The sequence below is a fragment of the Phacochoerus africanus genome, chromosome 3, assembly GCF_016906955.1.
Source record: "Phacochoerus africanus isolate WHEZ1 chromosome 3, ROS_Pafr_v1, whole genome shotgun sequence".
Taxonomy (NCBI): Eukaryota; Metazoa; Chordata; class Mammalia; order Artiodactyla; family Suidae; genus Phacochoerus; species Phacochoerus africanus.
The window spans coordinates 54,524,197-54,537,276 of NC_062546.1; the positions used below are offsets into that span (position 1 = coordinate 54,524,197).

Here is a 13,080-nt window from a genome sequence, read left to right on the forward strand (position 1 = left end):
ATTGCACCAGAAAATTATGACGTGGACTCTTAATACCCCGAAGCACTCCACCAGCAAATGGCTTATACGCAGAGGAGAAAGTGCTCTTATAAAACCTAGGTCACCCGAGGCACGTTAAAAACACCAAATTTCTGGAAATAGAGCACAAGTAGGCAGAATTAGGCAGGAAGCAGGCTCCGAAGCCCCGTGCCGGTCACAAGCAGGAAAGTGCCAGGGGTCTGAGGCTGGGGCCTCCGGACTGGGAGGTGGGGCGGGGCCGGACTTGCAGACACACCTCCACCAACCCCGCCCCCTGTCGCTCTGCTTGTGCGCTCAGCCACCATAGAGCCCCGGGTCCCTCGCGACGGCTGCTGCAGTTTCCAGTCAACGGCCATCCCTGTGGCGAGGCCGGCCACACAATGCTGCCTTTCCTGCTGCTCCTCTCAGGGCTGAGCCAGCTGACATCCGCCGGCCATCGTAAGTGAGGACCCCTCGGCGTGGACGGGGCGGCGTGGCCCTCCTGGCTCCAGAAGCCCAGGCCAGGCTTCGCCGGGGGCCCATGGTGGGGTCACAGCCCGCCCTGTTTCAGAGCTATACTGGCCCTGCTGGTCAGGGGCTCAGTGCACACCAGGAATGGTTGCCCCTCCCTCCCTGACCCTGCCCGGCAGGAGGGGGCGCCCGCCTTCTAGCGGGTGGGAGAAGGAGGGAGCCCTGAAAGGGTCCTGGGACAGCCTTTCTTCCCCGACTCAGGGCTGAGGTCCATCATCAGCCCTGAGGGACTCTGGACGGTGGTTTGGTAATAACACTCCCACTTCCACGGGAGCCGCTTCCTGGAATCCTGCACGGGAAGATTTTGTGGTGAGTGAGTGAGTGTGTGTGTGTCTGTGCGCGCAGGGGTACAGGCTCAGGCGCTTGGAAGGTCGAAGAGTGACCTGATGTAACAGGTAAGAGAATTGGAAGGATGCTGCCATGAGCAGGGAATGCTCGCACTAACACCTGTCTTCCTTACTGCAGACTCTGAAACATCACTTCTGCAAATCACAGTGCCACAGAAGATTGGGACGAACACCAAGGACAGCGGGGCTTCAGACACAAATGTAATTAAGAAATCACTTTAGAAATATGAGAGTTTTATATTTACTGGACCGCAAGACCCAAATCGATTCATGCCTTCATGAACGAATGAAGGGTATCATCCCTTCATGAAATTTTGTGTTCTAAATGAGAGTTCAAGTGCCATTTTGTCTGAGGGAGGGCAAATGTTTTGTTTTGTTTTCATTACTCAACTAATAGGTGAACATTACAAAACAATTTTAAAACACCAACTCAGAAAAAAAAAATTAACCAGAATTCCTGGCCAATGGGTGGCCAATATACACCAATGGCATATGTAGTCTAATATATTTGCTATTTTTTCTAGAAAAGATGTACATTTAAGGATATATTCCTTGCAAGTGGGGTCATACTAACATTCACCTTGTAATGTGATTTTAAAATGATAATATATAAAGAATAGCTTCATGCTTGTATATATGCATATAATATATAAATCTTGGTAAAAATGAAAGTAATATTTTTGTTCTGATTCAATTTGTAAAGCATGTACTTTGTAAAATGAAATCTAGACAGTACAAGGAGTTGTTAAGTACACTCATTTCCCCATTGTCCAACTGTTGTCCACCTCATTTTCCAAAGGCAGTCAATTTGAATGAAGTGAAGTTTTAGAGATATGCCTACACACATGCACATATATTTTTTTTAATTGCCTGGCTTTTCTTTTTTTTTTAATTTTCTTAAGTTTTATTGAAGTATTGTTGATTTGCAAGGTTGTGATGATTTCTGCTGAACAGCAAAGTGACCCTGTCATACATATACACATATCCATTCTGTCTCAGATTCTTTTCCCATAGAGATTATCACAGAATAGTGGAGATTGTTCTCTGTGCTACAGCAGGTCTCTGTGGGCCAGTCATTCCACATACCTCAGTGTGCATATGCTGATCCCAAGCCCCCAGTCCTTCTCTGCCATACCACTCCCCCACCTGTCCCCTTTGGTAACAGTAAGTTTTTCAAAGTCTGTGAATCTCTTTCTGTTCTGCAAATAAGTTCATTTTTATCTTTTTTTTTTTTTTTAGATCCCACATATAGGTGATATCATATGATGTTTGTCTTTCACTCTCTGACTAACTTCACTTAGAATGATAATTTCCAGGTCTATCCATGTTGCTGCAAATGGCATTATTTCATTCTTTTATTTTATGGCTGAGCAATATTCCATTGTATATATATACCACGTCTTCTTTATCCATTCCTCTATCGGTGGACATTTAGATTGCTTCCATGTCTTGGCTATTGTAAATGGTGCTGCAATGAACATTGGGGTGTATATATTTTGGGGAATTATGGTTTTCTCTGGATAGATGCCCAGAGGTGGGATTGCTGGGTTATATGGCATTTCTATTTTTAGCTTTTTGAGGAATCTGTACTATTTTCCATAGTGGTTGCACTAATTTACATTCCCAACCACAGTGTAAGAGGGTTCCCATTTCTCCATACCCTCTCCAGTATTTATTATTTGTGGACTTTTTGTTGATAGCCATTCTGGCTGGTGTAAGGTGGTACCTCATAGTAGTTTTGATTTGCATTTCTCTAATAATCAGTGGTGTTGAGCATCTTTTCATGTGTTTTTTAGCTGTCTGTATGTCTTTGGAGAAATACCTATTTAGATCTTTTGCCCATTTTTTTTTTAAGGGCCACAGCTGTGGCATATGAAAGTTCCCAGCCTAGGGGTCAAATCAGAGCTGCAGTGCCAGCCTATGCCACAGCCACAGCAATGCCAGATCCCAACCATGTCTGCAACCTACACCACAGTTCACGGCAGCGTTGGATCCTCTAACCCACTGAGCAAGGCTGGGGATTGAACTCCCATCCTCATGGATAGTAGTCGCGTTCTTCACCTGCTGAGCCACGACAGAAACTCCTTCATTTTTTAAATTGGGTTGTTTGTTTGTTTGATACTGAGCTGCAGAAGGTGGTTGTATATTTTGGAGATTAATCCCTTATCAGTTGCTTCATTGACAAATATTTTCTCCCATGCTGTGGGTTGTCTTCTTGTTTATGGTTTCCTTTGCTGTGCAAAAACTTTTTAAGTTTAATGAAGTCCCATTTGTTTATTTTTGTTTTTATTGTCATTCTCTAGGAAGTGGATCTGAGAAGATATTGCTGCAGTTTATGTCAGAGATTGTTTGGCCTATGTTTTCATTCAAGAGTTTTATAGTACCCATTCTTTCATTTAGGTCTTTAATTCATTTTGAGTTTATATTGTCAAAATGAGGATACTACCCAAGGGAAACTACAGCTTCAAGGCAATCCCTATCAGATTACCAATGACATTTTTCACAGAACTAGTTCAAAAACATTTTAAATTTGTATGGGAACATGCAAGACCCTGAATAGGCAAAGCAATCCTGAGAGAGAAAAGTGGAGCTGGAGGAATCAGGCTCCCTGACTTCATACTATACTACAAAGCTACAGTCATCAAAACAATATGATGCTAGCAAAACATAAAACAAAAACAAACAAACAAAAAACCAGAAATGATAAGTGGAATGGGATAGAAATAAACCCAAGCACCTATGGCCAATTAGCCTCTGTCAAAGGGGGCAAGAATATACAATGGAGAAAAGGCATTCTCTTCAATAAGTGGTGCTGGGAAAACTGGACAGCTACATGCAGTAGAATGAAAGTAGAACATGCACATATATTTTTAATGATCACCTATGAGCATTGTTTGTCTCTTTCATTTATTTGTAAAGTTATGATTGACTTTTCACGGTAATTAAATACAGCTCTGTCATTATTTTTCCTCACTGCATGATATCTCCTTATATGGATGTTACATTGTGGAATGTTTCAAATTTTAGACATTGGATAGTTTCATAAATGCTCCTCAATAGGCAGCTCAAGAGGATCAGCAGGCAAGCCATTGTAAAACAAAACAAAAACAAAACAAAACAAAACAAAACAAATAAACACTGATAAATATTGCAAAAGATCTGCTGGAAATGTTGCATCACATCTGACTCCCATGAATAAAGTGTAGTGATGCATATCTTCCTGAGGCCTTTCCAGGCTGGCTTCAGTCTTCTCATCTTTGCTTTTTGTGAACATCATTCATAATTAATGCTTGACATTTAATTGGTATTTTGGGGGAAAGCCTTAACAAGAGATACCTTTATATATGTTGACTCTTTGAATCACTTTTTTAGTCGTCAGTTCCTTCCTGATTTTGACTTCTAATAAGAGTTAGCAGCTTTGGACAGGACACTTGGTTTTTTCAAGAAGGAAGAAGTGTTGGTATAAAGACAGACAGGGATGGGATGGGAATCCAGTGATTGGAACCTTAGTGGTGTGGTCTGAGAGGAATGTCAACAGCTGTCAACTGGAAAACTGCTAGAGGTTGAAGCAGGTTTTGGAGACTGAATGGTCTCCTTATGACTGTCTCACTGTGTGGCACCAACAAAAACCGGTGATTATGGATTTATAAATGTTATTATACCCCCAAAATGAATATCTGAAGATGTTGCAATGTTTAGGAGAGTATAATGTACACTGAGAAAGTGCTATGAAAAGAAAATACGAGTATCCATGATAGCAGCAAGAAAAAGACAGCATTTAGTAAATGCACGCATACACACACACCCAACACTATGAGATCTGCAGTGTTACTTAATAAAATGTTCAGATCAGAAGGAACATAGAACAATTAAAATATCCTCAGCATATGTCAAATAACTGATAGTACTACAGGGAGGCATTTTCAAATCCATTTCCAGAGAGAAATCTTAAAAAAGTTTTCTTTCTCAAATGTTGGTTGACAAATCATACAAGTCATCATAGCGATAAAGAAAGTTTGAACCATGAAGGTAAACATTTTATCAGTGGAAAAAATCAACCTGACTGATAAAGCTTATATATTGTGTTCCCCTTTCTGCTCTTTGGAAAGGCTCACTAGACTCTATAGGATATCACACATGAGGCTTTTATTTAATGATGGACCATGTGGCACAGCAAGAGTAAGAGAATTCAGGTAAATATCAGGATATCCAGGAAGCCTGCACAATGAGCTGGCTCCCCATGAACCCAGTTTCTGGGCTCCTAGAACATGCTGAGTTCCTGGCTTCTAGTAACAAGATTTACGGGAGAAATTTTGACTTTCGGAGAGCTCGTAACAAAATTTTCAGCGACACTTTAAGTAGCCAGGCCAGCCTTGTCAAACTAGTTAGGAAAACAAGGTAAGGAGCTAACCTTGGCCAGGGGTGGTTGTATGTGTCTGAGTGGTACGTGGTAAATCTCACTGCCATTATCTTAGCCAAGAATCAGAAACACCAGACTCGTTGGTGTCCCCAGAAATACATAGGGCTTTTCTGAACAAGCTTTACTTATGCTCTATCTCCATGGTAAGTCATGCTTTCCAAGAGTACTTCTAATACTTTTTAAGAATACACAACCTCCTTCAACCAAATTGACCACAGCAAGGAAAATAATGGAAATGGAAATATAGTGCAGAACTCATTACTGGCAACAATACAGCTAAGCTAAGGAGTTCCCGTGGGGGCACAGTGGAAACGAATCCGACTAGGAACCCTGAGGTTGCGGGTTCGATCCTTGGCCTTGCTCAGTGGGTTATGATCTGGCGTTGCCGTGAGCAGTGGTGTAGGTGGCAGATGCGGCTTGCATCTGGTGTGGCTGTGGCTCTGGCATAGGCCAGTGGCTACAGCTCCGATAAGACCCCTAGCCTGGGAACCTCCATATGCCGCAGGTGCGGCCGTAAAAGGACCAAAAGACAAAAATAAAATAAATACAGCTAAACTAAAACTCAACAGAAAGACTAAAAAATGTATTTGAGAGTTTGAAAGTATACTTATGTACATAGTCCATGGGTTGATGAATAAATCAGAACAGATATTAAATGATAAATAATGAACAAGAATGAAGAAACTACAAACAAAAAAAGGAGTCCCATTCTGAGGGTGGTATAGGATCATCATTTGTAACCCTCAAAAATTAACAAGCCAAAGAAAAAGTTGGAACTTTAAAGTCAGAAAAATAATTTATTTCTGTTCCATTTTTCAATTCTTTCCATTTTTCTTTTTCACTATGCCAGTCTACCTTGTTGATTGGATTTCACCTATTTTTTCAATTAAAGGGCCTGTTTCTTATTCCTGGAAAAGTGAAGGATGGTGTTTAGAATCCATTCTTTGCATGCTTGGTGTCCTAATTGCTAGTGGAGTGTTGCTTCTGGTATATAATTCAGTGGTCCAAGCCAGAAAATATGAGTGCATACACATAGAAACACTGATGTAGGTTGTATGTGCACATATGTGCGCATGGGTGTGTTGATATTAAAACCGTAAGTTGATATTGATATATCTAATTCCAAACAAAAGCTCCAATAAATGGGGAAAAAAATGAGGAAAGAACAGATAAACTATCCCCAAACCAAACAGCAGCAAAGTAATCTTGTATGATTAAATAATACATTTCATTAAAAATAGTTGGTGTGAACTTTGCAAATAAATTCAGAGATTGTCAAATTGGGTGAAGATACGAATGCTGACTCCAAGAAATGCCTTTCAAATAAAAAAGGCGCAAGTGGATGAAAAATTAAAGAATGGACAACTAGATTTCATTAAAATTCAAATCAAAAAGCAGCTAGATTGGATACATTGATTACAAGACAATGTAAACTGCGGAACGAGGATTTTACCTGAATAAACAGTGACATCTTGAAAGGGTCAATAACTTAATTTACTAATAGACATAATAATGCTAGCCATATTGGCACCTCATAAGGCACTGCATCAAAAACCATGAATCAAGAATTTATAGGAGTAAAAAATGGTAGACAAATTCAAAATTACAAGCAGAGATTTAAAAACTCTTCTCTCAGTAAATAAAAACATTTCCAAAGCAAAAAACTAAAAAAAAAATCATCAGGGCTACAGAGGGCTTAAAATATTGACAGTCACCTTGGCTTTAATTGACCTATGTAGAACACAAGAAATGGGTATTGAATTTGTCATGTTCCTTTTCTGTAATTATTGATATGGTTTGCTTTAAGTCTGCCATTCTTGATATTAGTCTCTCCCATCAATAGCTGGTTATAAATAAAGCTCAAAATCATAAAAGTATTTAAAGGCGTCAGATAAGTGGTTGACAACAGTCTGCTAGTCAAATGATGCTAAGGTTTTAGACAGTATTCAAGGAAAGAGGATAGGTATCTTTCAGAGATTACAACAGAGAATAAATAGAATATGAAAGTTACCTAATTTTTTACAGCATTTTATATCATGTTAAGAGTACATGTAACTTGATATATAGAGGACAAATAAGTTATGATGAGAAAAAATTGGCACCGACAAAGGATATGTAAAAAGCGAAAATACGAATAAGTGTAAACTATTATGACCAAGTAGGTTTCCTCTTTGTGGAAGGCTGTCTTTTCTTTTTTTTTCTTTGCATGGCTGCATCTGGATCCGAGCTGCATCTGTGACCTAGGCTGCAGTTTGTAGCAATGCCAGATCTTTAACTTGCTGAGCAGGGCTGGGGGATCCAACCCATATCCTCATGGATACTAGTCAGGTTCTTAACCCTCTGAGTCACAACAAGAACTCCCCGAAGACTGTCTTAATATGAGGGAAAAAAATGATTAAATTAACCACATGTTTTAGAAGTAAGTGCATGTATCCAGGAAGAGTGTTACAGAAAATCGCTATGTTACAGAAAATCACTCACACATTTACACACACACATGTACTCGCCAAATTCACACCCAATACTTCACTTTAGAACCTGCAACCTCATGGTTCCTAGTCAGATTCATTTCTTCTGGGCCACGACAGGAACTCCAAGCCTCAGTGTGATTTAAATGGATCTATGCAACAACAACATCACCAGCAAAAGCAGACTACAGCAAATATCATACTTACAGTTTAAATTATTTACGGCATTCATTCTAGGGTCAGAGTAATAGTATAGTGTGCCTCTTAATTGTAATTGTATTTGATTATTTGCAGCATTAAAAAAATCAAGATAAAAGAAATACAGGGCAGGGAGTTCCCTTCATGGCTCAGCTGTTAACGAACCCGACTAGGATCCATGAGGAGGCAGGTTCAGTCCCTGGCCTCGCTCAGTGGGTTAAGGATCCTGTGTTGCCTTGAGCTGTGGTGTTGGTTGCAAATGTGGCTCAGATCTCTTGTTGTTGTGGCTGTGGCTGGCAGCTGTAGCTCAGATTCAATCCCTAGCCTGTGAACCCCCATATGCCGTGAGTGGAGCCCTAAAAAGAAAAAAGAGAGAGAGAGAAAGAAATATAGGACAATAAATTTTTTTGCCTTGATTAACTGTATATATTGTCATGCTGCTATTACCTGATATGCAGACTGCAGAAGACAAAATATGCAGATTTATCCTCACACAAAAATTTATTCTGCAAATAGGATGAAGTAGGGACACGAAAACAGTGGTACTTGTTTGTCTACAAATATAGTTATGAAACCCACCACAAAATAAATAAGATTTAGGGACATCTTTATACTAATAAATCCCAAGAAATCACAGCTTGTTCTATCCTTCAGAATGCTTCTCTAAATTTAATAGGAATTTGAAAAGAAGTTTGAAAAACCCTTCTTGTTAAATAAAAATGGATCAAGAGTTAAAAATAAAGTGAACATATCAAACATAAACTGTTGCAATCATACGAATACTAAAGTAGAATTTAAAGTCAGAAGCAATTTTAGGATAAAAGACACCTTATTCTTGATAAAGTGACCAAGTTACCATGAAGCTATCACTGTACCAAGTCTATTTGCACCCAACAAAAAGGCTCCAAAATACGTAAGGCCAGAAAGTATGGATTCCAAGGAGAAAGAAACAATGTCCCAGTAATTTGGGGGGATGCCAACACACCTTTTTTTCACTAGCCGTACGGTTATAGAAGATTGAAAACAAGAAGATTTAAAAGGCCATATGCAGAAAACTGCACACAATGATGAAAGTCATGTTCTTTGCCCATGCAGAATGTTTTCCAGAATTAACCACATGCTTAAAGAAGGCATATGTTTCATGATGATATCACCAATTGAATTCTTTGGGATTCAATCTCTGAGAAGATTCCTGTGAAGATAGGTTCTTAGGATCTGTCCTTGGAATGAGCTCCTGTGGTAGGGAGAGAGAGAAGCCAGTGGGAAGAGGGAGACTGAACTGAAGCTCAACAAGGTGTGAAGCTGACATGGTCCATCAGAATACCTGGAGTTGGAGTGAAGGGACTTCTCATGAAACGGGGGCTGTCACAGCAAAACTGTATCTTGGTGTGAGGTGACCTTCTTTAGTTCCCTGGTCCTAGAAGATGGGGAGGGGAAGACTGCATGTCACACTCCCAGCTAGGGGGTACTTCTTGAATATTAAAACAGGGACTTGCTCTGTATAATTTAATTTTCGAGGTATTTGTTCTAGAAACTGCAAAAGGTAATATAATGCAAGTTTCTTCTAAGATTACTCAACATTTCTAAATGTAACCATTTTAAATTACAAATTGATTGATACTTAACTGCTAATGACAAAATGCTCTTACTTTGAAATAGATTTAGAGTCCCCTTAATTTTATTTAAGTTTAATTATGATTATTTCTGTCACAATTCCAAGATTGAACAGTCCTATAATCATCTATCTATCTATATCTGTCTTTTAAAATTTTGATAGACTCATGATACAATCTATGTTTTATGGATGAATACATGCATTTTAAGAAATTGGGGCTTTTGACCTTAAGAATTTGAAGTATGTAATTAATTTCTCTCCAAATACTTTGCTCTAGGTCACTTATGACATCAAAATTAACAGGAAAACGTTCACTCTCCATCTTGAAAAACAGTAAGTGGCCATTCTTTTCATACAGTTGTTTTCAGTGTCTTAAATTTTTACAATCACTACCTTAAATTGAGCCCAGGTTTAGAGCCTAAATATTCCAGTGTTTGGATATTATATTTATTTAACATTGTAAGTCTTCTTTGTGATTCGTGTCTGACTAGAATTTTGGGTCTTTATCTTTAGAATAAATCTATCATTCAGACTAAATTCTAAATTGATGATGTCAATATTAAAGTATATCAGAAAGTAAAATCATTTTGTGTAACTTCTTAAAATATATTTACAATTGCCACACTTAAGGGAATAATTTTATTTGTCTATGATGAATTTCGTTGATGTTTTACATACTAACATGATTTAAGCATTTTACTTGATATTACACTGTAGTTTTGTCTCATTTTGCTAGTATATATTTTTAATCTCTCCCACTTTCACTCTGTGAAGAAACCAATATCAATAACCTGTGTGTATCAGTCAATGATTTTCTGTTCAAAATTTTATCTTTATCTCAAGTCCAACATGTAGAACCTTACCAAAAAAAACCTTTTTCTTTCTTTCTTTCTTTTCTTTTTCTTTTTTTTTTTTTTGACACTAATGGAAATAGAGTTCTGCAAGTGTCAGGTCTTGTTTAGTGATGATATTTACATGCTTAATCTATGTGTATGTATTTTTACCCATTTTTACCAGATGAGGTCCCATCGTATGTAGTATTGGTAGGTAATATCCCATAGTATGTAATATTGATAGGTGATGGGCTATTTCCAGGGATTGTTACTATAGACTCCTGGAATAAACATCCTTATCTGTATTCTTACATAACAGAGATTCTGTTTCACAGACTTAATGTCAATAAGTGGGTGTCTGGATCAAGAAGATGAATGCTAATAAGAGTAGGCGATGATGACGATGATGAAAACAACAAAAATAACTGACATTTATTGAGCAGATACCATTTTGCAGACCATTTGCATGTAGTAACTCATTTAATTTTTATAACCACCTCTATGGTAGGCATTCTTTATTGCTCACATCCTGTAACTTGTCAAGATTTGGAGAGATATGGCCAGTTACTGTCTGAAAAGGCAGCCGCAGCTTAGATTTCCAAGAGCATACGTGATTTGCTAAAATATACCCCATCTTAAGGTCAGGTTGTATTTCCCTAAATGATTTCTTTTTTTTGTTTGTTTGGTTTTTTTTTGTCTTTTTGCCATTTCTTGGGCTGCTTTCTCGGCATATGGAGGTTCCCAGGCTAGGTATCTAACTGGAGCTGTAGCCGCTGGCCTACGACAGAGCCACAGCAACTCGGGATCCAAGCTGAGTCTGCAACCTACACCACAGCTCACAGCAACGCTGGATCCTTAACAAACTGAGCAAGGCCAGGGATCGAACTGGCAACCGCATAGTTCCTAGCCGGATTCGTTAACCACTGAGCCACGATGGGAACTCCCCCTAAGTGATTTCTCTAAACATTTCTGGCCATGCGTTTTCCTATATGTGGTTTGCCTATTCATGTAGTTTTTTTATTATTATTTATGAGCGTTTGGATGTACTTTGTTTTTTAGAACAGTTGTAGGTTCCAAGTAAAATTGAGTGGAAGGCACAGAAACTTCCCATATATCCTCAACCTCCACACATGCACAGCTTCCCCCATTATTAACATTCCACACCAGTGTGATATATTTGCTTTAATTGATGATCCTACATTGATACATCATTCCTTGGTCCGTGGTTTATATTAGCACTCTCCTTTTTTCTATTGCTTTTTTTTCTAAGAATGAAAAAAAAATTAAAAAGAAAAATTGTGAGAATAATAGAAACAGATTCTTACCATGAATGTTGGACACATAAACATTGTTCCTATATGTTAAAAAAAAAAAATGTGTACATGGCCACAACAGTGAAGTCTGTTTTTCCTATGCCCATGCCTCTTCAGTCTTCTCACTCCCCAGTGCTAACTACAATTATGATATAGACACATATTCTTCTGTCATATTTTTAGCTTCATTCATCTGTATGTCTAAAGATCATTGCAAATCATAGTATCTTGTGGATTCCTTTAAAGAGACATAAATGGCGCAATACTAGACATTCCATTACGTACTTTATTATGGTAGATCAGAAGGGTAGTAAAGATGGACCTTAAGAGGATGAAGCCCAAGTGTGACCCCAGGTCTTTACCTTTCTCTGTATCTTCACTCTTTGCCATATAACTTTTGTTCCTTGCATCAAGAGGTGGAACATGCACAACTCCCCAACCACCTCACACTCAGCCCCTGGATCTGAGTTTATCTACTCAAGGCCAACTTCATGGGTGAGGTGTGAAGGGCCCAAGGTTAGAAAGGCCCTGTGCTTGGTCTAATGCTCTTCTGTTGGTGTCCTGAGATTCTCAATAGTTTTGAACAGGAGGAGTCATATTTTCATTTAACCTTGGGGAGGGGCTTGCAAATTACTAAGCCCATTTTGTGGCCATGTCACTTACTTTGGCCAGAAAGCTATTAACTGACTTAATTCTTACAGAAACTTAATAAGCCTTTGTGCCTTCCTGCTTTCTAGCTTGTTTGTCTGTCATCCCCATGAAAATATGCTTGGGCTAGCTTCTGTGAGAATAAAGGCATATGAATTACAGCATGGTGCCCTGTTTACTTCTCCATCTGCTGAATCCTGACCAGGGAGCAAGCCTGGCCACAATTAGCAGAGCTGCCATGGCTACCCGCACATGACCCAGAAGTGTGGGCAATAGATATTTATTATTTTATCATATGTGGTTGTAGTTTTGTGGTTGTTTGTTATGAAACATTTTGCATAATATCACCTGTTGAGATACATTCATGGAAATGTGTGCAAAATGAGTTCATCTTTGAAGAATGCATATGTAGCCATCAAGTGAATATAGCTCATTATTTATCCACCCCCATTTACAGCATGAACAGCTGTATTGTGGACATCCTTGGCCATGACTTCTTGGGCATCAGTGAAATTGAGGATTATAAATAAGAAAATTCTCAAGTGCTATATGCTGACAATTTTTTTCTTCAAAAGCCTTACACCAGTTTTTACTCACACCAGTAATTTAAAAACATTTCTCTTTTCTACATTCTCAAGAAAATGAGTATCTTCACTCAGTTAATTAACAGATAGCAGATGCTATTTCATTGTTATTTTCACATGCACTTC

General features: G+C 38.7%; 1 protein-coding gene across 1 annotated transcript in view; it reads left to right on the forward strand.

Moving 5' to 3' along the window:
* The first annotated feature begins 319 nt into the window (after nucleotides 1–319).
* Nucleotides 320–13,080, forward strand: part of LOC125121899 (A disintegrin and metallopeptidase domain 3-like) — an 81,822-nt gene continuing 69,061 nt past the window's right edge. Inside the window, exons 1-3 of the mRNA XM_047770207.1 lie at nucleotides 320–456; nucleotides 994–1,076; nucleotides 9,854–9,909. Of these exons, the coding sequence (XP_047626163.1) occupies nucleotides 399–456; nucleotides 994–1,076; nucleotides 9,854–9,909 (197 nt within the window). The 5' untranslated portion in view covers nucleotides 320–398. The remainder of the gene's footprint in view (nucleotides 457–993; nucleotides 1,077–9,853; nucleotides 9,910–13,080) is intronic.